The 27662-nt window shown below is 35.8% G+C and overlaps 5 protein-coding genes across 11 annotated transcripts; 3 read left to right on the forward strand and 2 right to left on the reverse strand.

The window, feature by feature from the left end:
* Positions 1-2841: 2841 nt before the first annotated feature.
* LOC105683877 (T-complex protein 1 subunit alpha) lies at positions 2842-6424 on the forward strand. Its single transcript, XM_048656954.1, has 10 exons — positions 2842-2973; positions 3052-3415; positions 3868-3953; positions 4054-4182; positions 4282-4379; positions 4461-4571; positions 4713-5118; positions 5197-5399; positions 5508-5700; positions 5827-6424. Exons 2-10 carry the CDS (start codon positions 3343-3345, stop codon positions 6199-6201), a joined length of 1674 nt encoding a protein of 557 aa, XP_048512911.1. The 5' UTR covers positions 2842-2973; positions 3052-3342; the 3' UTR covers positions 6202-6424.
* A 125-nt stretch (positions 6425-6549) lies between these two features.
* Positions 6550-12354, reverse strand: LOC105683876 (double-strand-break repair protein rad21 homolog). Of its 3 annotated transcripts, none has more exons than XM_020851111.2 (13): positions 12201-12354; positions 11629-11795; positions 11293-11522; positions 10964-11147; positions 10682-10841; positions 10400-10592; positions 10053-10276; positions 9725-9945; positions 9435-9620; positions 8963-9349; positions 8715-8849; positions 8463-8618; positions 6550-8282 (listed from the first exon to the last, which is right to left on the reverse strand). In XM_020851111.2, the coding sequence occupies exons 2-13, from the start codon at positions 11770-11772 to the stop codon at positions 8157-8159; spliced, it is 2346 nt and encodes a 781-aa protein (XP_020706770.1). In that variant the 5' UTR covers positions 11773-11795; positions 12201-12354; the 3' UTR covers positions 6550-8156. The 3 variants fall into 3 exon arrangements, with proteins under 3 accessions (XP_020706770.1, XP_012252249.1, XP_012252248.1); XM_012396826.3 differs by having other exon boundaries at positions 10053-10279; XM_012396825.3 differs by lacking the exon at positions 12201-12354 and adding an exon at positions 11939-12107 and having other exon boundaries at positions 10053-10279.
* Positions 12355-12463: 109 nt separating this feature from the next.
* Positions 12464-14939, forward strand: LOC105683878 (complex I assembly factor ACAD9, mitochondrial). The gene has a single exon (XM_012396829.3). The coding sequence runs from the start codon at positions 12793-12795 to the stop codon at positions 14692-14694; it is 1902 nt and encodes a 633-aa protein (XP_012252252.2). The 5' UTR covers positions 12464-12792; the 3' UTR covers positions 14695-14939.
* Positions 14924-18082, reverse strand: LOC105683879 (programmed cell death protein 2-like). Of its 4 annotated transcripts, XM_048656957.1 has the most exons (6): positions 17949-17967; positions 17731-17814; positions 17316-17621; positions 16655-17091; positions 16119-16583; positions 14924-15984 (listed from the first exon to the last, which is right to left on the reverse strand). In XM_048656957.1, exons 3-6 carry the CDS (start codon positions 17427-17429, stop codon positions 15717-15719), a joined length of 1284 nt encoding a protein of 427 aa, XP_048512914.1. In that variant the 5' UTR covers positions 17430-17621; positions 17731-17814; positions 17949-17967; the 3' UTR covers positions 14924-15716. The 4 variants fall into 4 exon arrangements, with proteins under 4 accessions (XP_048512914.1, XP_012252253.2, XP_048512912.1 ...); XM_012396830.3 differs by lacking the exon at positions 17731-17814 and having other exon boundaries at positions 17949-18082; XM_048656955.1 differs by having other exon boundaries at positions 17316-17814; positions 17949-18030.
* Positions 18054-27654, forward strand: LOC105683871 (kinetochore-associated protein 1). 2 transcript variants are annotated; one of them, XM_048656949.1, is made up of 33 exons: positions 18054-18188; positions 18276-18482; positions 18594-18835; positions 18935-19051; positions 19200-19323; positions 19466-19614; positions 19738-19937; positions 20014-20477; positions 20578-20766; positions 20895-21316; positions 21384-21552; positions 21631-21726; positions 21827-22018; positions 22105-22235; positions 22309-22414; positions 22544-22775; positions 22870-23014; positions 23103-23254; positions 23331-23549; positions 23616-23653; positions 23737-24032; positions 24147-24304; positions 24378-24581; positions 24670-24785; positions 24909-25018; positions 25112-25233; positions 25314-25684; positions 25805-26163; positions 26229-26417; positions 26523-26754; positions 26877-27179; positions 27303-27386; positions 27513-27654. In XM_048656949.1, the coding sequence occupies exons 2-33, from the start codon at positions 18345-18347 to the stop codon at positions 27561-27563; spliced, it is 6120 nt and encodes a 2039-aa protein (XP_048512906.1). In that variant the 5' UTR covers positions 18054-18188; positions 18276-18344; the 3' UTR covers positions 27564-27654. The 2 variants fall into 2 exon arrangements, with proteins under 2 accessions (XP_048512906.1, XP_012252236.2); XM_012396813.3 differs by lacking the exon at positions 18054-18188 and having other exon boundaries at positions 18200-18482.
* Positions 27655-27662: the final 8 nt, after the last annotated feature.

Consider the following 27662-nt stretch of genomic DNA (forward strand, 5'->3'; position numbering starts at 1 on the left):
CTTTGAAGTTTTAGATGCGAGTATTTGAGATCCCAGAGTCGAAAAACACCAAAGACTATAGTCTTTGACGTTTTTGATGCGATTATTCAAGATCTCAGAGTCAAAAAACAACAAAGATTCAAGTCTTCGACGTTTCAGATGCAAGTATTCGAGATCCCAAAGTCAGAAAACACCAAAGACTATAGTCTTTGAAGTTTTCGATGCGAGTATTTGAGATCCCAGAGTCAAGAAACACCAGAGACTATAGTTTTCGACGTTTCTGATGCGATTATTCAAGATCCCAAAGTAGAAAAACCCCAAAGACTGAAGTCTTTGAAGTTTTCGATGCGAGTATTTGTGATCCCAGAGTCGGAAAACACCAAAGACTATAGTCTTCGACGTTTCTGATGCGATAATTCAAGATCCCAAATTCGAAAAACCCCGAAGTTTGAAGTCTTTGAAGTTTTTGATGCGAGTATTTGAGATCCCAGAGTCGTAAAACACTAAAGACTATAGTCTTCGAAGTTTTTGATGCGAGTATTTGAGATATTAGAGTCGAAAAACACCAAAGACTATAGTCTTTGACGTTTCTGATGCGATTATTCAAGATCCCAAAGTCGAAAAACACCAAAGACTATAGTCTTTGGAATTTTTGATGCGAGTATTTGAGATCCCAGAGTCGAAAAACACCAAAGACTATAGTCTTCGAAGTTTTTGATGCGAGTATTTGAGATCCCATAGTCAAGAATCACCAAAGACTATAGTCTTTGAGGTTTTTGATGCGAGTATTTGAGATCCCAAAGTCGAAAAACACCAAAGACTATAGTCTTTGAAGTTTTTAATGCGAGTATTTCAAATCCCAAAGTCAGAAAACACCAAAGACTATAGTCTTTGAAGTTTTTGATGCGAGTATTTGAGATCCCAGAGTCAAGGAACACCAAAGACTATAGTCTTCGTTGTTTCCGATGCGATTATTTAAGATCCCAGAGTCGAAAAACACCGAAAACTATAGTCTTTGAAGTTTTCGATGCGAGTATTTGAGATATCAGAGTCGAAAAACACCAAAGACTATAGTCTTCGAAGTTTTTGATGCGAGTATTTGAGATATTAGAGTCGAAAAACACCAAAAACTATAGTCTTTGACGTTTCTGATGCGATTATTCAAGATCCCAGAGTCAAAAAACACCAAAGACTATAGTCTTTGACGTTTTTGATGCGATTATTTAAGATCCTAGAGTCGTAAAACACGAAAGACTATAGTCTTTCACGTGTTTGATGCGATCATTTGGAATCCCAGATTCGGAAAACACCGAAGATTATAGTCTTTGACGTGTTTGATGCGATCATATCAGATCCTAGAGTCGAAAAACAACAAAGACCATAGTCTTTGACATGTTTGACGCGAATTTTTGAAATCCTAGAGTCGGAAAACACCAAAGATTATAGTCTTTGACGTGTTTGATGCGATCATTTGAAATCCCAAAGTCGAAAAACATCAAAGACTATAGTCTTTGACGTTTTTGATGCGATTATTCAAGATTCCAGAGTCGAAAAACACCGAAAACTATAGTCTTTGAAGTTTTCGATGCGAGTATTTGAGATATCAGAGTCGAAAAACACCAAAGACTATAGTCTTCGAAGTTTTTGATGCGAGTATTTGAGATATTAGAGTCGAAAAACACCAAAAACTATAGTCTTTGACGTTTCTGATGCGATTATTCAAGATCCCAGAGTCAAAAAACACCAAAGACTATAGTCTTTGACGTTTTTGATGCGATTATTTAAGATCCTAGAGTCGTAAAACACGAAAGACTATAGTCTTTCACGTGTTTGATGCGATCATTTGGAATCCCAGATTCGGAAAACACCGAAGATTATAGTCTTTGACGTGTTTGATGCGATCATATCAGATCCTAGAGTCGAAAAACAACAAAGACCATAGTCTTTGACATGTTTGACGCGAATTTTTGAAATCCTAGAGTCGGAAAACACCAAAGATTATAGTCTTTGACGTGTTTGATGCGATTATTCGACATCCCAGAGTCGGAAAACACCAAAGACTATAGTCTTCGACGTGTTTGATGCGATTTTCTGAAATCCCAGAGTCGAAAAACGCCAAAGACTATAGTCTTCACGTGTTCGATGCGATCATTTGAAATCCCAAAGTCGAAAAACATCAAAGACTATAGTCTTTGACGTTTTTGATGCGATTATTCAAGATTCCAGAGTCGTAAAACACGAAAGACTATAGTCTTTGACGTGTTTGATGCGATTATTCGGAATTCCAGAGTCGGAAAACACCGAAGACTATAGTCTTCGACGTTTCTAATGCGATTATTCAAGATCCCAGAGTCGAAAAACATCAATGACTATTGTCTCTGACGTTTTCATGTGATTTTCTGAAATCCCCGATTCGAAAAACACCAAAGGCTTTAGTCTTTGTATATTTTTTGATGTGAAAAACATCAAAGAGTATAGTCCTTGCACATTTTTTGGTCTGAAAACCACTAAAGACTTCAGTTTTCGCAAATTTTTCGGTCTGAAAATCATACTCGGGGTGGAAAACAACAAGTAAAACCAAATTTTTCATTTTCTCAAGCTACCACCCGTAGGTCATCCTATAATTCATGATTTGTGATTTCTCTTTCATTGTAAACAAGATCTTGGGATCATTCAATAGGTGTGACTCTCAATCTTTAGTCATTTCAGCTTTCCCTTTACGGTTTCAGTAACGCTTTCAGCATTCCAGTCAACAGCGACTACTACGCTGCAAGAATTCTCGCTTTTTGAAATGTCGCGCGCCCTAAAATTCTCTATCTTTTTAATGGCGGCGGTTGCTTAGTTTCTCAGTGTGAACGACGTTGCAAACATAGCGACCTTACTCATGCAGTTGTTAGAATTTCGTGACCAAATATGGTCATACAATAATTTGGAGTTTTGTAGGTCTACGGATTGAGAAGAATATCAAGGGTGGTCATCCATTAGAAATCGCATGTTCGAGACCAAATTTATAGTTTTTATAAACTTCTTTCAGGCTTTCTATAAAAAATCATGTTCTTCAATTCATTCTAGAAAGTACTCAGATCTTCTATGCCCACGCGCGAAGTGTTTTCCGGATAGTCACCCAAGATCTTGCCGACCCTGAATATTCGTGAGCCAATGGATGTTCCTCGTTTCTTCCTCAGATCCAATAGAATATTCGCATGAGTCTGACCAGTATGCGAAGACAGACGAGCCGCAGTGTTTCTATCATTATTGGATCGAGTCACACACGCGATTCTGACCGACCTCACCCACGTTCGGCAAATCTTTTCAAGACGAAATAAATTTTCAAATACTTCGTTCGTGTAAAAAATCGTGAAAATGTCGACTGTTGCAAGTCCTTTGGCGGTTGGTGGCACCAGACAATCCGGTGCTCCAGTTCGCACACAAAATGGTAATACGCTAACCTATTTTGTTAAGGAAATTTATCCTGTATAGGAATAAAATTATCAGCATTTCAGTATCTTTGTAATATTGATATTTTCTGCAATTCCTTTATTCTATACTCTAAATATTTCATACAAATTACTCTAACAAAGTAACGTACGATTGCTATGTTCATTTTCGATATTTAATGCATGTTTATTAACAATGCATCCTTGCGCTTGTTCTATTGATAGATATTCATACTGCCTCATTCTCCAGTATTTTAATTTCTTGTGAAGTATTTAACCTGTCAATTATCACATAGACCCAACATTTTTATAAATAGTCTATGGGTGGCAAACTCCAGAAAAACCGGTCCATTTGTCCGCAATTCACTTCATATCTATGAGTTCCTCTGTGCTGAAACACTTCACATGATGAAGACTCAGCAAAAATATTAATCCACCTGAAATTTTCCAGTCATGGCAGCATCCTCCATTGCTAACATTGTGAAGAGCTCCTTAGGACCTGTTGGTCTTGACAAAATGCTCGTCGACGATATTGGGGTATGTATCTTTCCCTATAACTTTATTGCTGGCTTTATGTTTTTGAACTAAAAACTGTACTGATAGAATTATTGTTCATTTTATGTGAATTATTCTACAGGATGTAACAGTAACAAATGATGGTGCAACAATACTACGTCTCCTTGAGGTTGAGCATCCGGCAGCTCGTGTATTGGTAGAGCTTGCTCAGCTTCAAGATGATGAGGTTGGCGATGGAACAACCTCTGTTGTAAGTATAGATTATTTATTGAATCAGATATCTTGATAATTTATTGTTCATATAACTAACGTGAAAGATTCAATTACATTTGATCTTTGGATGTAACAGGTTATCATTGCTGCTGAACTTTTGAAGAATGCTGATGAATTAGTTAAACAGAAAATTCATCCAACATCAGTCATTAGCGGGTACCGACTTGCGTGCAAGTAGGTCATCAAGGGTTTATTTCAACCCTCTCTTATTAGTAGTTGATCAAGTCAGATATTCATGGTGCTCTTGTATTTCAGAGAGGCATGCAAATACATTCAAGAACATCTGACCGTCAGCGTCGATGAGTTGGGTAGAGACTGTTTAGTCAATGTGGCCAAGACCTCAATGTCCAGCAAAATCATTGGAGCGTATCCTTTCGTCCATCATAATATATTGCCTATGATTAAAGCCAAACTTGCACAGTTATCAGATAATTTTTATTATAGGGTTAATCAAATCTGAAACATGTGAAAAACTTTCGTCTTAGTTTTCCTAAGCACAATATACAGTGATGCAGACTTTTTTGCCAACATGGTAGTAGATGCATCTAACGCAGTAAAAGTCAATGACGGAAAGGGTGGACATTTGTATCCCGTGAAAGCCGTCAACATATTAAAAGCTCACGGAAAAAGTGCTCGCGAGTCTATTCTTGTACCTGGATATGCTTTGAACTGCACCGTAGCCTCACAAGCTATGCCGAAAAAAATAGTAAATGCCAAAATCGCGTGCCTTGACTTTTCACTGCAGAAAGCAAAAATGAAGCTGGGAGTTGAGGTACTTATTACCGACCCTGAGAAGTTGGAGGGAGTTCGTCAACGTGAATCTGACATCACTAAAGAACGTATCCAAAAAATCCTTGCTGCTGGTACTAATGTTATTTTTGTCACGGGTGGTATTGATGATCTCTGTCTCAAGGTATTTGATTTACCATCCTTTTCTGAGGGGTTTCCTCAAAAATCCAATTTAAATATTTAATCATTTCGTTTTTTGTAGTATTTTGTTGAAGCTGGTGCTCTAGCGGTTCGCAGATGTAAAAAATCTGATCTTAAGCGCATTGCCAAAGCAACCGGTGCCCAGTTTTTAACATCTTTGACTAATATGGAAGGAGAGGAGAGTTTCGATGCAAACTTTTTGGGTGAAGCTGCGGAAGTTGTCCAAGAAAACGTGTGTGACGACGAGCTCATTCTCATTAAAGGGTATGGCTCATTAAATATAATCATCATCCATTATTGATTGGTTACCTCAAACTCATGAGTGAAGTGCTCTTACATGGTAATCAAGCTGCTATTAATTTTCCTCAACAGGCCAAAGGCACGTACAGCTGCTTCTATCATTTTGCGCGGACCTAACGATTTCTATTGTGATGAAATGGAGCGATCTGTTCATGACGCCTTATGCGTAGTGAAGAGAGTGTTAGAAAGCAAATCAGTAGTTGCTGGTGGAGGCTGTGTTGAAGCAGCCCTTTCTATTTATCTCGAGAATTTCGCTACTTCTTTGGTAAGTTGCATGCTTTGGTCATCAAGAAAAGCTTATTCAAATGTTAAACAACTTGTTTGTAAAACAAAACAGAACAAAAAAAAACCCAATGAAGTAGTAAATTAATTCATATAATTATCCCGACAGAGTTCCAGAGAGCAGCTCGCTATTGCAGAATACGCCAAGTCCCTTCTTATAATACCAAAAACACTAGCTGTTAATGCTGCGCAAGATGCGACAGACCTTGTTGCAAAATTGAGAGCATATCATAATTCTAGCCAGACAAAGGCTGATCACGCTCATTTGAAATGGGTGGGACTGGATTTAATTGAAGGGACAGTAAGGGATAACAAAAAAGCCGGGATATTGGAGCCAGCAATATCTAAAATTAAATCATTGAAATTCGCGACTGAGGCAGCAATCACCATTCTGCGAATTGATGACATGATAAAACTGGACCCTGAGCAAAGCAACGATAGATCTTATCAAGATGCAATGGCTGCTGGTGACCTCGATGGGTAGAATTAAATATTCGCACTTGGTTTTCATTCTACCTTCTCGTTATAAATATCGAGTTGGCGCCCTTAACTTCACGTTCGCTTTAATTTAATTAACGTATCTATCATTTAATCACAGTGATGATGTACTAGATACATTTCGACTGTCATACATTAATTTTGTAAGTTGATTCAATATAAACAATTTGCTAATCGTAAAGTTAAGAAATAAAGCTTTTTAAAATGAATGTTAAGGGTTTGATCTTTCGTCCCCTGCATAAATAAAATAGTTACAGACTCAGCAATCGATTTCCACTCACTCCCTTGAACTATGTAGTATTCCAGGTAATGACTGCATTGAATAAATCTACAATTTCCAGAATCCCTTTAATTGATACAATTTTATATAATAATATATTACATTTAATGATCTCATATTTTAATCTATATTAGAAGAGTACGTTACATTATTGGATTGATATAACAAAAATTATTCAGAATATAACATTTTTCTTTCTTTTGTGTTTTGATGATGAAATAGAGTGCCACGTACAATATACAATGAATTTATACAATCGTGAATCTTTGAACCAACGAATAAGGAGAAACGCCAGCTAGTCAGCAAAATAAAATATCGATCTTATTTGCTGATAACATTTGATGCGAGTAAATCTCTTAATAATGATTTAATCAAAATTACGCAGTGTCGGGACGTTACTTAGGGCTCAACTATGCTATGATTTCAATTTTTTTCATAATTTGTTACCACAGCTACCATTGTAACAAAGTAATAGTCACGATTCAGTCAAACTTTTTTGAATGGTCAACATATTTCAAATAAGATAGTGAGAGTCTAGGAGAGTTTTACATTAGAACTATTCAACAACGAGCGTTGCAGTAAATAACAGTACAACAAATTGATCTGAAGAGGCAATTATTATTTTTTTTTAAGCAATCTGATTATTGTGGAACAAAGCCACTGTCTGTAACCTTCTCGATAGATCATATCTTCAAATTTTTTCTTATTTTTCTCTTTATTTAAACTGTATAAGTAATTGTTTACGTAAACTGTGATATGATTATTGGAATCCTGGTGAAAGTAACGTGAGAAAAAAATTAGTATTCAAATTCAAAGCGCGTGTGTTGAGGTTTTGTACCAAGGTGAGATGAGATTTATTAATAACAAAGATTTTAATAACATGAAATTGATGACTCAAAAAAAGTTGTCAAGTGATCAATTTCATATTGAGTATGTGGAAAGCTTGAATAGAAATTCCATTTACTCATCTTTCATTCATTTGTACAGTACACGAGATTATGAAAAAGTACTAAAATTTGTTGTGTTTGTCCATCATTCTACTAGTAAGTAGAAAAATTTTAGACCTTGATCAATGAGTAGGGTCGCAAAGCAGTGTTATACGAGTTTTTCTCCAAATATTATGGTATTTACACTGATTACACGTGAAAAAGCCAAAAATAATTACAGTTGTTATTATCATAAAAATGAGAATCGGGATCAAAACAAATCTGACTTGAAAGTAGAATAAAACTAAAATTATTGACGCGATATGCATTCGAAATAAAACCAAGGTTCATTCTCGATAAAATTTTGAGTAGAGAAAAAATAATAACACGAGAAATTCACAAGGCGTATACTCAAGTTCAAATGAAGATTTCAAGACCACGTTCATAAACAATCTTCAGAGTAAAGTGAAAATAATGTAAAAATGTTTTCTCAGGTAAACCTATCTAACGTCAAAAATAAAAGAATATTGTTAAATAAATATTCCAGGACCGATTATTTGTATTGACAAGATTATCAGAAATTATGCGATTTATAAAATATATCTATAGTTTCCATCATTAACTCGTCGATCTTTGCCAACAAACATTTTCATGTAACTTTATTCGTAGTAAACGCGCAATAGGACAACGCAGGCATGTTTACACGATTTCATGATCTGATAACAGAAGGTATACTTATAACGCTGGATTTTCGAATTTGGATCCTGGGGTAACCACAATATCAGCGTACGAAGATTCCTGGTTCAATTCCAACACTTGGAATTTTTTAAGAACTAATAACGTGTAGAATTTCTGTGCGGCCTGTAAAAATAGGAGAACAAACAACACAGTTAGCGAACTATTTTCATTGAATACTATTTGTAAAAGTGAACATGCACAGAAACGAGAATTTAGAATAACATGACGACCACCGGAGGATGGATATTTCATTCGTATGTAATTTTTTGAATAAATGAGTATTTATCATATCTCAATCTGTACCTGTTTGCGATTGTTTTTATAGGCCATATCCGACAAGGTCAAATGATCTTTGGTCTCTAGTTTGCTCTTAATTAAATGGTACATGTGAGCTGCTCTCTTGTTTAATACTCGTTCTTCAAATTGCTCGTAGGTTTCATCAACCTGCTGTTCCTCTAGCTGTAAAACAATTGAAAAAAAAAAGAAATTATAGTTGATCCTTTCCAATACTTATAAGTACATACATATAAACTTTTTTAATGTATAGATACGTACCGGACCAACAGAAGGAGGGAATTCGTAGTCTTCGTGGTTCCAGGGCGTGGCCGGCCCCCTTTCTGATATCGCACCTGGTGTGTGCGCGAGTGGCTGGTGATCATCGTATCCCAAAAATGGTACTTGTGCTTGACCCTTAAACCAATAGACAATGTGTCTTCATGAACTGACGCTACTAAAGATATTGAGACTCCATGTAGGTATATACTAGAGCCGATGAATGAATAACTGAAAGACAAAAGATTTACCTGCTCATAGCCCATATTTTCCATCTGAGGAAGCTCAGAAGGTTGTAAACTCGTTTCTTCCGTCTGTTCAGGTAGTGCTTGTGGCTGTTCAGTAGTACCGAGTAGCGAGCTGACTTCAGCTGGTGGTATTTGAGGCATTTCCATACTAAGGGACGGAGTGACAGGGGGAAGGGCCATTTGATCAATAGAATCAACGGAAGGAAGCATAGCACTGATGTCAGGAACAGGTGTTTCAGGAGGTAGTGATACTTCTGGAGGTATTGGTGATCTTGGAGGAGGTAAGGGGGTTGGTGGTACTATACTTGGTACTTCCATCATCTCACTGGCAACTGATGTTTGAGAAACTTCTGATTCTATCTGTTGTTGTGTGGTCAGTTGCTGTTTGGACTAAAACATGAAGATAGATCTCTATGACTCTCTGCAGATCAGACAGGAGTGAGTATAGTAGTTAGGTTGTTATATTGATACTGACCTCTTCATCCGCAGGGGCTTTTCGTTTTCGACTCATTCGTTTACCAATGATACTCTGGTCAAAACTAGCTGGCTCCATGTCTGCGGCATCTCTCATTTGCTCTAGTTGCATACCATCTTCATCCGCATCTAATCTACCAAAATCTTCGTGGTCGTAAGATTTACTCGTTAAGTGCCGTTGATAATTCTGAAATTTAAAATTCCTCTTAATATCTATTGATTTCAGATATAATTCAAACATGAGATTTGATTAATTGATAGTTATAAAATGAAAGAAGGAAAAGATCCTACCTTGAACAAGACTCGAGCAGGTATTGGTCTCCCTGGTAGAGCAAATAGTTTTTCAACACCGCCGGTCTCCTTCCAGTGCATTAAACGCTTGGTTGGAGGGGCCAAATCTAATGTCGTGATAATATCACTAGTGTCTGACAGTTGAGCTTTCATTTCTTCTCCAGAGATATTTTTGACTTCATCGACAATGAGTTTACGTTTACGTTTAGCCTTGGTGAACCCTGAAAGTCACGAGATTTTGAATTTTATTCTCAATTTACTTTTGTAATCAGAGTCCGAGTCGCAGTAAATGCAAATGACAAGTAATCCAATAGACAATTAACATTACCTTTAAGAGCAGAAGCATCAACTGGAGCCAAGGCGAAACTTTCCTCCTCATCGTGAAGGAGAGTTGTTTGTTCTTGCTGAGGTTGTGCCTCTTCAATTGCGTCTACTGGGTGTTCTTCAAGAGCCATTGGGGGTGCAGGAGTGAATCGGCGACTAGCCACACTCGTTCTACCCTCGATTTCTTCCCCTAACGCAGCAGGTGTAGCTGGTCTTGAACCCTCACTGCTGCTGCAAGTAAATTCATACACTCCAATAGATACGAGTCGCTTTTTGTTGAGAATGGAAATTCGCGATCGACTATTCAACAAATCGTTTTTTCAAATGAACTTTTTCTCTAACAACACTAACCTCATACCCCCCATAGGAGATGGAGGTCCGCCAAAATGATCACCCATATCTTCGTCAGAGTCATCATGAATTGCCGGTGGGGCGCCTGCCGCAGCGGCAACTTCTTGTTGCTCGCTTAATGTGCTAACCTCAGGTACTGCTACTTCTCCCATTGGCGCTTCATCAAAAAGACCACCTTCAAACAATCCGCCGGCTGAAATATATTTCATTGTTATTTATTCAATTCTCTAGAGACAAAACGATCACATTGCTTATGCCAATCGTACGGATTATTGAACTCACATATTATATCTTGACCCAGATGACCACCAAAGCCATCATCCCTAATTGGGGTATCGATATCCATAGGTTGTGCAGCTGCAGAGGTGCCAGCTACTGGCTCTTTATCTTTTGGTTCAAGTGCAGCTTCCATTCCAGGGCCATCGCTGAACAGCATGTGACTCTGAAAATTCAACCTTTAGTATCAACAGGCATTCAGAATTGGTTATTCATTATTCATCTCTCATAATTCTCAAACAATTATGCGATAGAAAGTCATCAGGAATAAGGTTTTAATTGACATACTTGATCAAGTGAAGGTTCCATTGTAGCTGCATGTCTCATCAGCTCGGGTGGTTCTGCATCAAAACTCATATCTCCAAATCCTTGATCATGTGTAACAAGAGACAAACTTCCATAATCTTCCCTCATAGTAATTTCTTCTGCTCGGGATTGATTCAAACTAAATTGTGCTTCGATATCCACATCTCTACAAAGTTTGTGATTGAATTATTATCAATGAATACTAGTTCAATGATCAGATATTTGAATGTAACAGTTATAAAAAGTTTAGCACATATCAAACGTATGTCAAATAAATATCATGATCTCTATCTTGAAATTTTGCTACTTACTTAAGCTCAGGCATCGCAGTATCAAAGTCATGGAAAACTTCTGGTAATGTAATTGCATTAACTGCAGCTTCCCGATGTTCTTCTGGTAAATCGACCATTCCTGGTCTGAATGCCATTTTTATTTTTACAAAAGCTTCATTGCAATCTGCTAGTAGATATTTGGCTTTCCTTGAATAAATTCTCACTACTCCCAACAAGAGATGCCCAGATGTCCTCAAAGCCATTTTAACCTAATGTGATAAAGTCAGAACACATTTGTCAGGAAAAACATTAGGATGGGTTCAAAATGAGTACTTTGGAGAGTAACAAATACTGAATGATAATGTTGAGGCTTACCTTAGGTTGCAGAATACCGTCAACAGATTTTTCTATGTTTGTTTCGAATACATGAGCTTTTGTGAGTTTCTTGTCCCAATGAGCGGCCAGCCAAATACGGGCCAGTGGCCCCTTTTTGGCCAAGACAAAATGTGCATAAAACATGATTAGTGCACTTTATGTCTTTCCTAGAACACAGAAATAAAATATATATTAGTTGTAAATTAAACTAATAGATTGGAAATACAAGTACTCTATTGTAACTCTGTAAAATAGAATGCCATGAACCGCCTATAGTAAAGCATCATCAAATCAACAGAAGTTTGTTTACCAGGTTAAGATTCTTGGTATTATGGTTACCCTGTGGATTAAAAAACTCACATACTGTTTTTGAATGAATCAAACATGCAATCAAATAGAAATGTACTATCAAATAACCATTCTGACAATTACAATTAGCCATGTAAATACAAATATTTCATTCATAGTTTGATAAACTGTCAACAAGAGTGCTCAAGATGGCGTCCTATTTTTGGCGGTCCATCGTAAATCGGGATTAAAAAAAGGTTTCCACTCTCAATGAAACAATTTACCTTAATTTAATCGGTCAGTTTGTTCTCAACGTTCTTCCGAATATCATGATTTTTCGGTTTTCACTTTTAATACCGTTTTGTTTATACAAACTGTTGACACATGCAAACGCAACCCTCGACCGCGTCTCCACTTTTATTCCGGATGTTCCGTTGGCTTAATACGTTTTTGAACTCATCAAAAAATACTGCACCCCTCTCCATCGCACCAGTGCGTCTTCGGTCGGGACGCTATTAATGTACTGAACTACTTATGCATTGTTTTTGCCGATCTAATATATCATTTACAAGTAGATAATATCTCCAAAATCATTAATAATCATAGAGCTGATTATAAACAGATTCTTTCAAGCGCTTTCCAATTTCCAGAGTTTGAATTGGCTTTTGAGTTGTGAGTTCACCATCCAGCCACGGTGTTCGGGAAAATATAGCTTCTGTACTTTGTGAGTATCTCTAATTGTAAGGACGGAGGATCAATCATGCTGTGATTTTGGTTAAGGGCGGTTCACGAGCCCCAAAACCGGTGGAACAACGCGTTAGGTTAAAGTTAGAGGATTTCTTTGAGTGATAAGTTACAAGATCTGGAGTCATTAAGATGTTGACGAGTAGAATATTACTCAGGCGACATGCTTCCAGCTTGAAGTGCACTTACTCATTCATTAGACGCTATACCAAAGCTGTGGAGGAGTCTGATAATACAATAATTGATGATACAAACTTTGATGTAAAACTGGAACCATTGCCTACAAAAAATCCAATGCGACAGCCTTACATGAAAAATTTATTTGTCGCAGAGGTTGATCACGAAATATTAACATACCCTGAAATCAAAAATGATGATAGACATAAGCAATTTGAAGAATGGCTCGCACCAATTAAAGAATACATCAACCAAACCTTTGATGGTAAACAAACGGACGAAAATGAACCACGACCACATCAGGTAGCAGAGAAACTTGGAGAGTTTGGTGTTTTTCGTTCCACCATAAGCCAGGAGTATAACGGCATTGGACTAAGTGCAATAGAGTATGCTAAGCTGGTTGAAGTAGTGAGTAAAAGTCCTGCATTAGGTTCTTATCTATTCAGCCGCATGGATCCGATTGCAGTGCTTATGAAATATGGCAATGAAGAACAGAAGAAGAAAATCATACCACGTATTGTGAGTGGTGAACTAATTCCTGCATTTGCCTATACTGAACAACATGTCAAGAAAGGATTTATATTGAATGGTACTGCAACTAGAACATCATGTGAAAAATTCTGGAAGCTCAATACAGAAAAGATTCATGTCCCTAATGGTAATGAGGCGAATTGTTTTTTGGTCCCTGCCAATTTCACAGAAACTGAAGATCCATGGCATAGGCCAACATTACTAGGAGTTTTCTTGGCTGAAAGAGAACGTGGAGGAATTAGTAGTTCCAACAATGGTATAAAAATGGGCCAACAAGGCTTGGAAACATGCACAGTTACTCTGAAAGAAGTAATCCTACCAAAAGAAAACCTACTAGGTCAGCTTGAATCAGGGTCTAATATTATGCTTGATGTACTTTTCCTAGGGAAACATAATGTTGGGTCACAGGTAGTAGCATTGTTAAAAAATTTCATCAATTTGCTGACTGAACACATTATTCACTCAAGACACTACGACAAATCGTTAATGGACTATAATTCTGCAAAAGGTATTCTTGGCAAAATGAGCTTGTCCCTCTATGCGATTGAAAGTATGACCTATTTAACTGCAGGACTGATCGATCAATATCAAGATCAAGATTGCAGTCTAGAAAGTGCCATTGTTGAAGCATATTCAATACAAGAATGCATATCGCGAATAAATGAAGGGATGCAACTGATCGGAAAAGAAAGTTACTTGAAAAGTAATTGTTACGAAAAGATTTATAGGGATGCTTTGGCACTGCCATTATGGAATCAGAATACATTAGATTTGATTACATACATCGCAACAATTGGACTCCAACATTCAGGATCAGAAAATGCCTCTAGAGTAAAAAAATACAGAAATCCATTCGTGAATTCTAAATTCATTCTTAAAGATTATTTTTTCCCAGAGGAAGGTCCAGATCTCGCTCTGGAAGAATACTTACACCCATCACTGCAAGAACCTGCTAAACTGCTTCAAAAAAGCATTCATATGTTGGCTGCTAGTACAGAAGAATTGTTAGTCAAATATGGCGCAAGCGTTAGCGATGAACATTTGGAATTACAAAGAATTGCAGAAATAGCCATGGATATCTATGCAATGACAGCCAGTTTAGGCAGAGCCTCGCGTTCCCATTGTATTGGTCTCAGGCATTCAGATCAAGATATTATTTCAGCTGCTAGTATTTGCTGGATGGCATCTAAAAGAGTAGAAATAAATATGAACGAAATATTAGAAGGAAAGCATAACAACTGTGATGATTTCTTGAAGGGAATTAGTGAGAAAATGTTTAAGAACCATGGTTATTTTCCAGAACATCCTCTCCAGAGAAACTTTTAAATACCCAGTGTAAGTGAAGAGTACAAAATATCGTTGTATATAGCATTCTAGAGCCTTGATATAGCAGTTCGTTCACATCAACCCATATAACGTTGTAATCGTTACAATACCTGTTTAACTAGCATTTGAAACATTATTGTTACGATTTTTAACAATATATTATCCATTGAATTCCAGAAACATACAAATATGTACATTTGTGGCATACCGCAGTGAAATAAAGAACACATTTTTCGGTGGAAGTATTTTTTACTAAGAAATAATTGAACATTCGAAACGAGTTCAACTTACCAGTATCATATTATATCGTTTCAATCAATTCGAATAAATTAATCATCATAGGTATATCCATATGCGTTATACATTTACATTTATGGAAAGAAAGTTGAATCTCTCCAGTTTCAATGCATATAATTTACATGGAATTTTTTACATGGAAGATGAATTATGAAATAGACTACCTCTTATTCCATAACCACTTGAATAATTTAAAATATTATTTATTCTTCTCGATGTGTACTTTGAGCCAGTACGTAGCAGTTAGTAGCGTTGTAAAGATCACTAACTATTGCTTGTCAAAATTAAACTGCGGATTTTAATAATTACTGCAGTATAGCTCGAATTCAAATGAGCAATATTATGGATATAATAAAGAAATTCAATTAACCAAGTGGAAAATCGTCAATCAGATGACTTCATACTGCTGTCAGCATTAAATAATTACATTCGTCTCTTCGACGTAAAGTATTTTAAACCTACATGTATAGTAACTGCTTATACATATCAAAAAAATTCTAACAAGCAACAGATATTAAAATCTTGTGTCAGGAACATTCATAGCTAGAGGTAGGGCGACACTTTCTCATACATCATTCCTCCCGGCTTAAACTACCTTTACTAGTCTGCAGCAGATCTAATAAATACCGAGCGGTGGACGGTATTTTTCTACAAAGTTGGATCAAAAATTTACCTTATGTATAGTTCGAAAATATCATTTTAAATTGCTTCTCTAGGGGAAATTTCTAAAACAATTTCTCAGCTTGTACAATAACTGGTTCTTCTCTATAAGTATCTGTTGATGACCAACAGCTACGGGAACAAGTATGTATCAAAACTGTTCCAAATTCAATTTGGAAATCTTGTTCCTGTTGAGTATTGAGCTTCAGCTTAGGTATTATAGTCGGTAATATTTGTAATTCAAATGTCATTTGTTCTCCGCAGTGTTTACATCTACCTACAGTGCCTCCTATGGGATATGGTAGCAGAGCAGCATTACCGTCTCGTGAATACCTGGAACAAGTATAAAATTAGAACATCAATTGAGTGAAATGTGTAACAAGCTACGTAGCTCAGTTTTCTACCACAGCAAAATATCTATTTAAGCAATGATGGGTGGGGGGGCAGAGTTGTAATATACGCAATACCTGAGGATTTGTCCTGGGTTCATCTGTAGTCTGGACATAAAATCGTGGAACATTTCATCTCCATGGACAGGGATACCCTTTTCATATTTCTCTAGGGTAGTATCAGTTTGCTTGCTAGCTCCAGAATCAACAGGTGAATTGGGAATTGAATCAGGATTACACTGTTGGTACTCAAGGAGTAAATCGCGAACATGCTGTGTCACATAATTGGTACAGTCTTCTTCATCAACAGAGATAAATATTTCTGTAAACGACAGACAAACGGCGTCCTTAGACTCGACATGCTGTATGGGAAGAGGTGTCACTTCGTGCAGTAATGTAACCAAATCATGTTGTGGCTTTGTGGGACTATCAATGCAAATCACTTCATTCTCTTCCCCTTCTATCTCAGCTGAAGCATGAGGAGAATCCAATCTTCCTACTGCACCTCCTCCACCAACCGTGGGGCTCTCTATACCTGTAGGACTAAAATGAAAAAGATCCAGTTACTTGAATAGACTTATTGACAGTAAAGTCGTATGATTTTAAAAACAAACCTGTTTGCATTAGGATCATCAACATGTAATTTTGTAAAATCGTTGTTGAAATCATGATCGAGGCTTTCGTTCCACGATGAGAGACTAAATTGTCTTTGAGAGAATGCAACATTATTTCCATTCTGTTCAGATGTATTGTCATTGGAATCATTGCCCCAGTCATCTGCATTAGTTAGCCAACTTGTCAGAGACTCCGTATGAACACTACTGCTGGCTGAGGTATTTACATCGCTCATATCTTCAACTGATTGAACCCGAATACAAGTCCAGCTTTCATTCTGATTCCAGCAGTTTGGATTAATACAGGTAAATATATAAAGTGTACGGTGGTATTTTGAGTTGTCTAGCGGTGCATAGATCTGCAGGGCTAATAATTGCTGCAGCCCACACAAGGTACATTGAGGTGTTTTTATCGATGTTTTACCACAGTGCCAATCCTAGATAGAAAAAAAAAAATTTCACGATACCATCTGTGTGGAGGGAAAAAATATACATCATATTTGCTATAATGCTAACAATAGTCAGCGATCCATCTGAAGAAATAAATGTAAGCAGAATAGAATTAGAACGATAAATGAAAAGGAGTGGAAACGTTTTTGACAAGTTTTTGACAAGTATTTGGACTAAAACAACAGCAGAAGTAGTAACAGTAACTACTTACCGGTTTACCCCCAATCTTATTCGTTGTAAAGTTGACAAGGGAACGATGTTTTTCCGTGACACATTCATCTTCGTATCCTAAGTAAACTTTACCACAGTTCGTATTGCGTGCCATTTATGACGAATAGTTTAATTCCTCTGGAAGACTTGAAACTTTTTGCGATGTGTTAATTAAAAATAACGGAGATATTTTAGCTGGCTGATATGTTCTATCAGTAATTGTAAATCAGATTGACAATTATCATTGTAGCGTATGTCTGTTGGACGCAGTGCATGGATCCACTCGTTGTGACAGTAGCGCTTGCGCCTAGAAAACCATTATTGATTTTTGTATAATGCAATAAAATCCGCTGCATATGCAAAGTTTAATACTATTTGTATATTATTCGCTGTCAAGCTGAAATTGGGCCATATACAAATCTTTTCATCGAAGTCCGCTTGCAATCGATTTGCTAATACTGTCAACCCTGCCGTCCACGTGGTGTAGAAATCAAACCTGCCTGTCAAGCAGGGGGCATTATTTAGGGATAAATCTATGATAAATCTACGATTTTCAGCGTATAATAGACATCGTGGTAGAAAGCTGCAATGCACGCGAAAATCAGCAATAGCGATCTAATGAGTTTTGATATACCATTTGCAATAGTAGTAATAATGGAGCATTTATCAAGGGCCTTTGCAAGCTTTGACACTATAACCTTGGCGACGAAAAAAATCAAGTTTATGAACTTGTGAAAGAGAAAAGAAGTCGGCCCACCATCCTTTTTTGTCCAATTTCAAGAATTTCAAAGTTAACTAACTGTGGAAGACGGGCACGTGATAGCGCTGATGTATTCCAGATGGTGACTGTCTATTGGTCTCTATATGCTCTAAGGTACGCGCTGTCAAATTTTCAAACTCAAACGTCAACGGTCTGCTAGCGTGTGACGAAAATGTGGTATGTCTGACGTTTGTGTTGTAGATATTTAGATAAGTCAGTAAAAAGATGTATACGTTTTTCTGATGTTTTGATTCAACACTGCATAAAATTATGGCGCTTTGGAACAAAGTATTATCAGGATTTGATGCAGAAGATGAAACTGTCAACTTTGGTGCCCGAACCGTAGCTGAGAGTTATGATTCCGTTTATGAAATCACTACTCTTGCTACCATTCAGACAGAGGACAAGGTTGTTCAATTTAATTATTACTCAATGAATAAACTTCATCGTCATGGAATTGTAAAGACCATCAATTTTGATAATGTCATCCTTTGGCTCATTTCTCTGTTCACTGTGCAGGTCGTCAACAATCCACAGGTTGTTACATCAATCGAGGACTGCATGCTATGTATTTCAATAGATAAATCCATTACTATATTTGAGGATCTATCTTGTAAAGATATCAGATTATGTATTGGATTTGATTCGTTAATAACATCCCACTATATATCCAAAGACTTGTCTTTTCTATTTGTTACATTGAACAATGGAAGTCTTTATTGTTTAAATTTGGAAGCTGGTGGCAGATTGGTATTTATCAGGTACTTATTCATTAGAAAATTTAGAAATATCTGATTTTCATGATGATTTTTTTTAAAAAGGTATAGTTTTCTCTAGTAAATAGCTATCCATATTTCTAGGAATGTCATTCAGAGTCAAGATGATACAGGTGAAATTATTGTGAAAATATTCCAAGAACTCGATGAATCTGACTCTTCAAATTTATTGCTCATCACATCGAAAGGTCACATTTATAGGTCTGTGGAGCGGCTAATTTTTATTTATCAGTTAACAAGAACGTATGATTCATTCGCTACCAGGAGATATCCAACTCTATAATTATGTTCATTTATTAATCAATGTTTCAGATATTATAATTATTCTCTTGCATGTATTTATATCTAGATTATCCGGGTTCAATGCGCAAATCATAGAGGCTGTATTGCATGTGGAGGATGCTTCAAAACTCAGAGAACTTACAAAAAACATTGAATGCCATTCAGTATTCAGACAACACTCCGTCCAAGAAGTATTTTATATTTTTTGCTACAAACAATTAAATCAATTTCTGAGTAGCCTTACTACGTGCAGAAATGCATGGAAAAGATTTGTTATATTTACGTTCATTAATAATTTTATGGTGGAAAATAAATATTTGTTCTCAATGTTAGGTACACAATGTTGTAGCGTGTCTTCTGAATCAGCAGCAATCTGTAGTTATGGTTAGTGAAGATATTTATGTTTGGCCAAGTCAATGTTTTTCTTCATTCAATGACTTACCATATAAGTATGTCAAAATACAATATATGCGAAATCGAAGGTGTGTATCTATGTCATTTTTATTCATCTTACTGAAATCATATTATATACTTGGATTAAAAGTATACATAATCATGACTATGTACTTGTAAAGTCATTAGATTGATGGCATTCATTATTATAGATCCTTGTTGTGCGTGCGATGTGATGGAGCATTAAATCTTGTTTGCCCTAACACGCTGCTTGGAAGAAAAGTTTGGGATGGACCTGTTTCTGATATTATGATTGTTGACAATGAACCTGATACTCCAACTCAAATTCTTATTTTATTGAAACCACAAATGGACAGTTCCAATACGTTTTTACAGCTGGTTTCTTTTCCTGGTAAATGTGAATGATTACAATATGATGAAGTATTTGCAGCTCCAGGTTAACCAGTAATGTTGCAAACTTATTTCAGATTTTCAAGTCAAATTCAATCTACAAGTTTCTTCAACTATTTCTTTAGTTGATTTTAGTAGTGGTTCAACAAATGAAATAATATTTTTGGAATGTACGGGCACAACCACGTCAGCTATTGACACTATTAGAATCAGAGCAGTAGAAGAAACATTGCCAGAGTGTCAGTTACAGAGATTGTTAAGGCGTAGTAAATATGAAGAGGCTGAAAGCTTTGCTGAACGGTTTAATCTAGACACAGATGCGATTTACACTGCAAAAGCTATTACACTTACAAAACAGTGTAGTACATCAGCGAATGAAAATTTCTCAACATCCACACTCAAGAAACTTATTGATACTTTGGATAAAGTTAAAAATATTAAACTCGTAATTGCATGTTGTCATAACATTGTCACTACCGACTTTAAGCAGAATAGGGAACTCTTTTCTTATGCACGTGAAAGATTAATGGAATGTGCAGAGGTAATAGGGTCATTTGATGAATCACAAATTCAATGAATTGGAATTAGTTTATTGCCCAAATCCTATCCTGGTACTTAAACAAGGAATAATTCATTTTTAGAAAAGAAGTGACGATCTAGTAGCTGCACACTTATTGGAACTAAACAATACTATATTGCGAACTCAAACTTATGAAATGATCCATAAAACTAAGGAAAATACTCTTATGTGCAATAATGAGGAAACAAGTAATTGGGCTGAATTTTCGAAATCAAATTTATTGAGGGAGTGTAAAAAATATTTGGCTCTTGTAAGTATGTATCATGTGCATTTCATCGGAAACCATTAATGTTTGAACATTGTTAATTTTTGAATTTCTTTGTTTTGATTGCTAAAATATCTAAAAGATCCAAGTAATCACATCATTGTCTTGCGCAGGGTGAGATTAAGATTGCGGCGCTGATTTGGGTACGACATGCATCGAGCTTATTGAGCCATTTAACTACAACTATGGTAGGGGAAATTTTGGAAAAAATTCCAGACGGAACACCCCACCAGGATTTGTGGGCTTGGCTCTTCCACTTTGTGCCATCTATTCTTTCTGTTTTTCCTGACGGTTTATCAGAAATAGTCACTTGGGGCTACAGACGAGCCAAATCCTTTGAAAAATTTGATCACAGTAAATGGCCAGAGAGTGGACTCGAATTCTGCGAGGGTCTACTGAGTTTGTTCAATTTCAGAGAATCACAATCATTCTCTCACTTGCAACAACAATACAATACAAAACATTCACCATTGCAGCATCTGAATGCCGTCATTCAAGCCTTGACCGATTTGCAGGATCTTAAAAAAAATTACAGGTAAGTACAAGAATTTAAATTTTACTATTGCAGCATTAAATCAACTTTTATGGTTTTTCGGTTTCAGATTAATTGTCAAAATTGATGAATATATGGGTGAGCCAATAGAAGTAGCACATATATTGCTGCACAAAGTATATCAAAACGAAGTTTGTAATTTTGTTCCAAACTTTTTGCATCGGTATATGCTTGCTCATTCTCTGAATAATGATCACGTCTTAGCGCTATACATTCAGGTACACATTTAGTATTTACCATGTCATGACGGTTTGTTAGTAATGATTTTATCTAATATTCCATGTTTCGTGGTACAGCAAACATTGAAAAGGTCTGAAGGATGGTGGTTTTGGGAAGAAGCTCCATGGGAGAAGAAAATAGTTGATATTATCAGCTGTATACACAATATTGAGGTGAGTCTTTGGTACTCATTCATGAATTCACTAATTGTAAGATGTTCAATAAACATCTTGTATAGAGTCCTCAGTAATTCACAGATAAATAAATTCACAGGGTCGCTTACAACAAACTTTGTCGACATTAAAAAAAGCGCCTGTTCCATGGAGTTCTACAATCTTAGCGCTAGTTGAAACTAGTATTTGTAATAAGCATCCACTGGTGTCTGAAATTATAGCTGAACGTAATTCGGTAGCAAGCAAGTTGATATTGAAAAAATATGGCTATCAGCATATAGGTATCAACGACGTAAGTATAACATGATCAACTGTTACTTGACTTGGTCAAGATTAGTATATTCTTTGTTTCATAGCCTTTGTTAATTTGAATTTCAGAATTTGATAAAATATATAATAAAACAGAATCGAGATGGCATGCTAAAAGATATATATGAGCTTACAAAAAGTAATCAATTATTAAAAATTCGAGCTCTGTCACAAAGCGTTAATCATTTTGTGAACAATGGGTATGAATCTGATATACTATTGATGACTTTCAATATACAGGCATTGCACACCTTTTTGTATTGATATTTACAGAGATTTGGAAGAAGTGACCACCCTTATAAATTGCATGAACGACGAAGATGCAATATATTGTTGTAAACAAATAGTTAATTATATTAGCGTTTGTGTTCAGTTTAAGGTAATTAGTTACATATACATTAAAATATATCTAACATTAAAGTGGATCTCATATATTGAATTTTAATTTTGATTACTAGAACTTGAAAAAAAAGTTTTCAAGTAAGCTTTTACTAATGATTATTTTCAGGAAATGAATAACACTCCAGATTATTATGTTGAACTGTTAGATATAATGCAAGTGAAGTTAAACGGGGTTAAAGATCACAAAACTTTGATCGAGGATGATACACTCACTACTGCATCTGAATTAAAATCCCTGTGTCAACTACGCAAAGAATTTGGGTTCAAGTTAACTCTTATAGATTGTCAGACAAGGCGGGAGACTATTCTACAGAATCATCTTGAACAATTGTGTGATGGTAACAAGTGAATCATGAAATTTTATAACTGAAGTATTCATTAGTTCTTAGCTACAGACGTTCTAATATTTAGTATTTTATTTTCCATTCATAGACTTACATAATATGAGATTATCAGCATTTGCTACCTATAAAAAAGCTTTAAGGGTTGCCAGTCTTCTGGGATTACCACAAATTTTGGCCCTATGCTTGTTACTTGAGATCACCCAAAACACAGAGATACTCAAGTATTACGTCGAGTAAGGATTGTACGATTTGTAGAGAATAACATAAATACATCATAATCAGGTTTTATTTCATGTTGCATGCGCTTTTTTTTTCACCCAGGACAAAAGGAACTAGTTGTTTCACGGTTAACGAATATCCTTATGTTCAGAGATTATGTAGAATATGCATATTAGATATGAAAATAGGGGAGCTTGATACTTTGGAGAACTTGAAGAATATGTCAGCCTCCGCATTAGATAGTTGTTCAATTGGTATGTACTGAAGTAGTTGATAGTCAATCACATCTACCTACAGTTATATTTAGTTATAATGTCTTTCTCATTTTAGGGGATCTCTCACGAATATTATCAACAACAAGTTGGATCAATTTGAGTTGTAAAATATATGGCAGTGAAGCAGTTAGTCAAGCAGCTATGAAAAATGTATTAGGTGATAAAACGCCATGGAGGTTGTATAAAATCTACACGGATACTGATATATATTCCAGCCGGATGAATTTACGTTTTCTTGAACGGTCATTCGAGTGTCATTCATTTTGCACATTAGGTATTGTGGTATTAGATACTGGAACATATTATTTGATCAATTCATAATAAACATTTATACTTTCAGACCGTGAAAAGATCAGGGGCGATTCTGCTTTATCAACGGTTCGTCATAAGTCTATTTTATTTACTAGAAACATTTTTTTACAATGAGATGAAATTTTTTTAATCATAATAAATCGTTTCAGCAAAATGATTCCAGCCCACTAAGTGGTCTAATAACTGAAATAAAATTAATACCCAAAGAGAATTATGATTTCTCTTTTCTGCAAATTTTAAATACTTTGGTATCTTTTTGCTGTTCTACAATAAGTGCAGAAACGCATATTTTCCTCCCTATTCAGTCAGTACGAGACACATGCTTGAACATGTTATTGCAAAAAATAATCAGTGCTCGTACTTTTGATCTGCAATCCGGCCTGTCTTGCCTCTATATGTTTTCTGAACCAGATGCCTTCAAATGGCTCACATCGGCTAGCAAAATGTAAGCACATTGGTACCTTTGATACAAGTATAATGACGACTGATATATGAACATCGTATTGTCAAAATCTCAAGTTGACTTATACAAACCTTTCAATCTTGTTATTTGTTAAAGGTATCAATCGGATTATTCACGTCATGGTGCAATCTCAGATCTTGGCTATGAATATTGTAACTTAAGTAAGAGTGACACACATTTAAGTTATTTTGCCTACTATCGCATGTGCCATACTTGGGCGAAAAAATTGTCCAAGTATGGTATTCAACCTAAAGGTAATATTCCAATCATTAGGGTAGAACAACTCAGGAGGGTATTATGTATTAATGCAAAGTTATTAAATTTCAGAAATATTGACCAGTAACACTGAAGGGAAGCAAAAGATCCTGGAACGCGTGATGCGTTCCATGAAATCTGGCTGCATTGAGCTAATCAAAGAATTCTGTATTGATTTTGACTTTGACTTAGACGAATGCTATATTTTGTATCTTGACATATTATTGAAACAATGGAATCCTGCGATAAAAATTGTCTCATTACAAAATGAGAAAGGTATATTAAAATATCATTATTCAGTTACTTTTTTACTATCGTCATTTCAGTTACACTATTATGATGCTCTAAACGATTATTATTACAGAATTAAGAATTGAGGAAGATGAAGTTGTTACACTATATAAAACTTGTAAAGATGTGGCTGCTTTGATAGAACACAAATCCTCTTTGGAGAATCATTTGGCTACTTTATGGTTGACGGTATGTACTCAGCTATAATCTGATTCTACCCCACAAATTGTACTCTCATGTCAGATTGAAAACCATACATAATTTCGATTTTTCATGCAGAAATGATACCAATTCAATAATCCTGTATTATAGATTAATTTTTATCATTACGAAGTCTTCCTTCTGATCATGGAAATACTCGAAGACAGAAATGAACAATGGCTGAACCACTTCTGTTTTTTACAAAACTACGTTCGGATTGGGTGAGTTTTGTATTCAATATGCATTCGGAAAGTAAAAATATATTCAAAAAGATTGTTCTGTGTAGTATATTATATAATGTGACTTAATTCCAGGAAACCAACTCAAGTGGAATATGAAGAATGGTCTCATATTTGTCCGGATAATAGTTCTCTCCCAGAAATCTCTCAGTGGAGACTTCCATTCTTACCCAAAGTTGACCAATGGAAACTTATAAGTAATCGTGACAACTGATAATATTAATTATTCTACAGCATATTCATTATTTTCCCTAATGTTGAATAATATTGATTTCAGCACCGGAGTTGAATTTGTCAACTTACAAAAAATGGATAGACATAGCGTCTGTTTTAAAATTACAAATACATGTGATTTGTACCATAGCCATAAAAGGAAGTATCACTCAAATATGGGAAGCGGGAAATGAATCAAAAAAAGGTACATCCGAATGGCAAATTCATTCAAAAAATCCAGCATTGCTCGATGATATTACAGCATGTATAAAGCATATGCCGGATCAAGATGCACCTTACTATGGTACGGCTGTTCTTTACTATGTTGTTAATCACTGTCAACCAGGCGCTGACCAAACAGCTGCTGCCCAAGAATGTTATGCCTATGCTCAGAAATGGGCACAAACATCTCATTCAGACAAAGTAATGATAGAGGTAAATTGCTCATTTGGCATCATGTCTTAATTGAGTATTAAGTATAAAGTTTTTTATTTATTGTTATAGAAGTTGAAGCATAATTATTCTCTGGAAAATAACAGAATCATTTTTTGACAGAAAATTAAGTTTAAATACGTAAACCTTTCGGCGAAACATGTTTTGTACACACATGGGCTCGGAAAGAATCACTACCTACAGTTGATTAACTCTCCCGAACAGTTACTTCGTGAGCTGTATTTGGATAAGAGTATAGTTCTAAGAAGTCGTGGTGCAACTGAATATAAACCTGATATAAATCTGGTAGCAAATGAACTTGGGAAAATTTTTTCTCTGAATGTTTTGAAACTTCGATTAGAATTACTTGAAGAATGGTTACAGCCAAATGAGAGTAGTACTAAACTGGACGACAGTATGACTAGCAATATCATGACACAGATTCCTGAGGATAACACCATTGATGATGATAACTTGCTGCGGTAAGTAAACCTTACAAATAATTGATGTATAAGCTTGAATAATAACGAAAATATTTCTTATGCAGAGCTTGTTACATACTTGAATGGGGGGACAAAGTGATGTCTGCCAATTATTTAATAAATACTGGATTCAGTAACCAAAGTGAACTTTCGTTCAGTGCTGGAGTTCAATTTCGGGCTCTTCATGTACTCTTAGCTATTATGGATTCGAGAACTGTGCAAGATCTCACTAAAAGGGACCTGCAGAGCATTAAGTAATTCATTACTTATCTCAACATTTTTTTCTTTTACTGAATTAATCATTTTGTTATTATCTTGTAGTTCGTATTGTTATTAAAAGCGGATCAACTAATTTATAGGCAGTATATGAAATCATTGCAATACTCAAGCAAGCTGGGCAAGCTTGGATTCGTATTCAGTGTTCAAAGATTTGAGGATACTCCAAAACTTGAATTAGCACAGGCGTTGTTTAGAAGTCATATGCATTTACCAGAGGCACTTGTTCTCATTCTACAAATCTGTATTGATTTTGAATTAAGAAATTATGTCTTATGGGATCAGACATTATGTGCAATGGTAAAATTGTCCATGGTACGTATTTACAAAATAAGTACATAATTGTATCGTTTCAGATATAGTGAATATTAACTGAACGAAGGTGCTGCTGAGGGGGATTGATTGAATTCTTGAATGGGTTTTTATTTCATATGCAGGTCACAGAACTTAGAAAATTCTTACCGAAAGTATCAACCGTGAGTCACGTGGTGGGCTGTAATGGCTATGTCAAAAGTTGGGAACTATTAATATGGGATCCATTTCGAAAGTCGAATGCATTATTTTCTCAGAAGCAATTTGATGAGTGTGTTGCGGCAATTCGTTTAATACCTTCGTGTCCTGTGGCACATGAATTAAATCTCAAGCCAGTCATCAAAATTTGCTTTCAATCTCATCACCCTGAGCTGGCTGCTGCTCTTATACCATTTCTTACCGAAAGTGATGTGAATTACGTTGTGAAGGTAATGGGCAATCTAATTTTGACATTTGAGTATAATTTAAGATTCATATACACAGAATTTTTACTTTGTATTCATTACCGAATTAGTAAACTTATTTTGAAATTAATTATTTCCCACTTCTAGGAAATTAGCTCTTCGAACAAAGTCGCAGACATCCTCAAAGATCTTCGCGCACTTTCTACACAAGGCATTCTAACAATATCATACGTAAGTATTTAATTACACTAATGCACTCCTTCTCGTATGTAACTAAAATTTTGAAGCGTCATTTAAACGTTTAAATTTATGGGTTCAGCCTCAGATTTACCTAATCATTCTTTTAATCATTCGCAGTCTGTACGAATACTTGAAAAAATGCTATCAGCGAATTTGATGGGAAATTGATGGGGCTGTGAAGTTGCGAACCTTAGGCTCCAGGTTCAGTTTTGTTGAAGCCAGCACTAAGCGGAAAATATACAATATAACCAAGAACAAAACATAGGC

This window comes from Athalia rosae, chromosome 6 (genome assembly GCF_917208135.1).
Source record: "Athalia rosae chromosome 6, iyAthRosa1.1, whole genome shotgun sequence".
Classification (NCBI taxonomy): Eukaryota; Metazoa; Arthropoda; class Insecta; order Hymenoptera; family Athaliidae; genus Athalia; species Athalia rosae.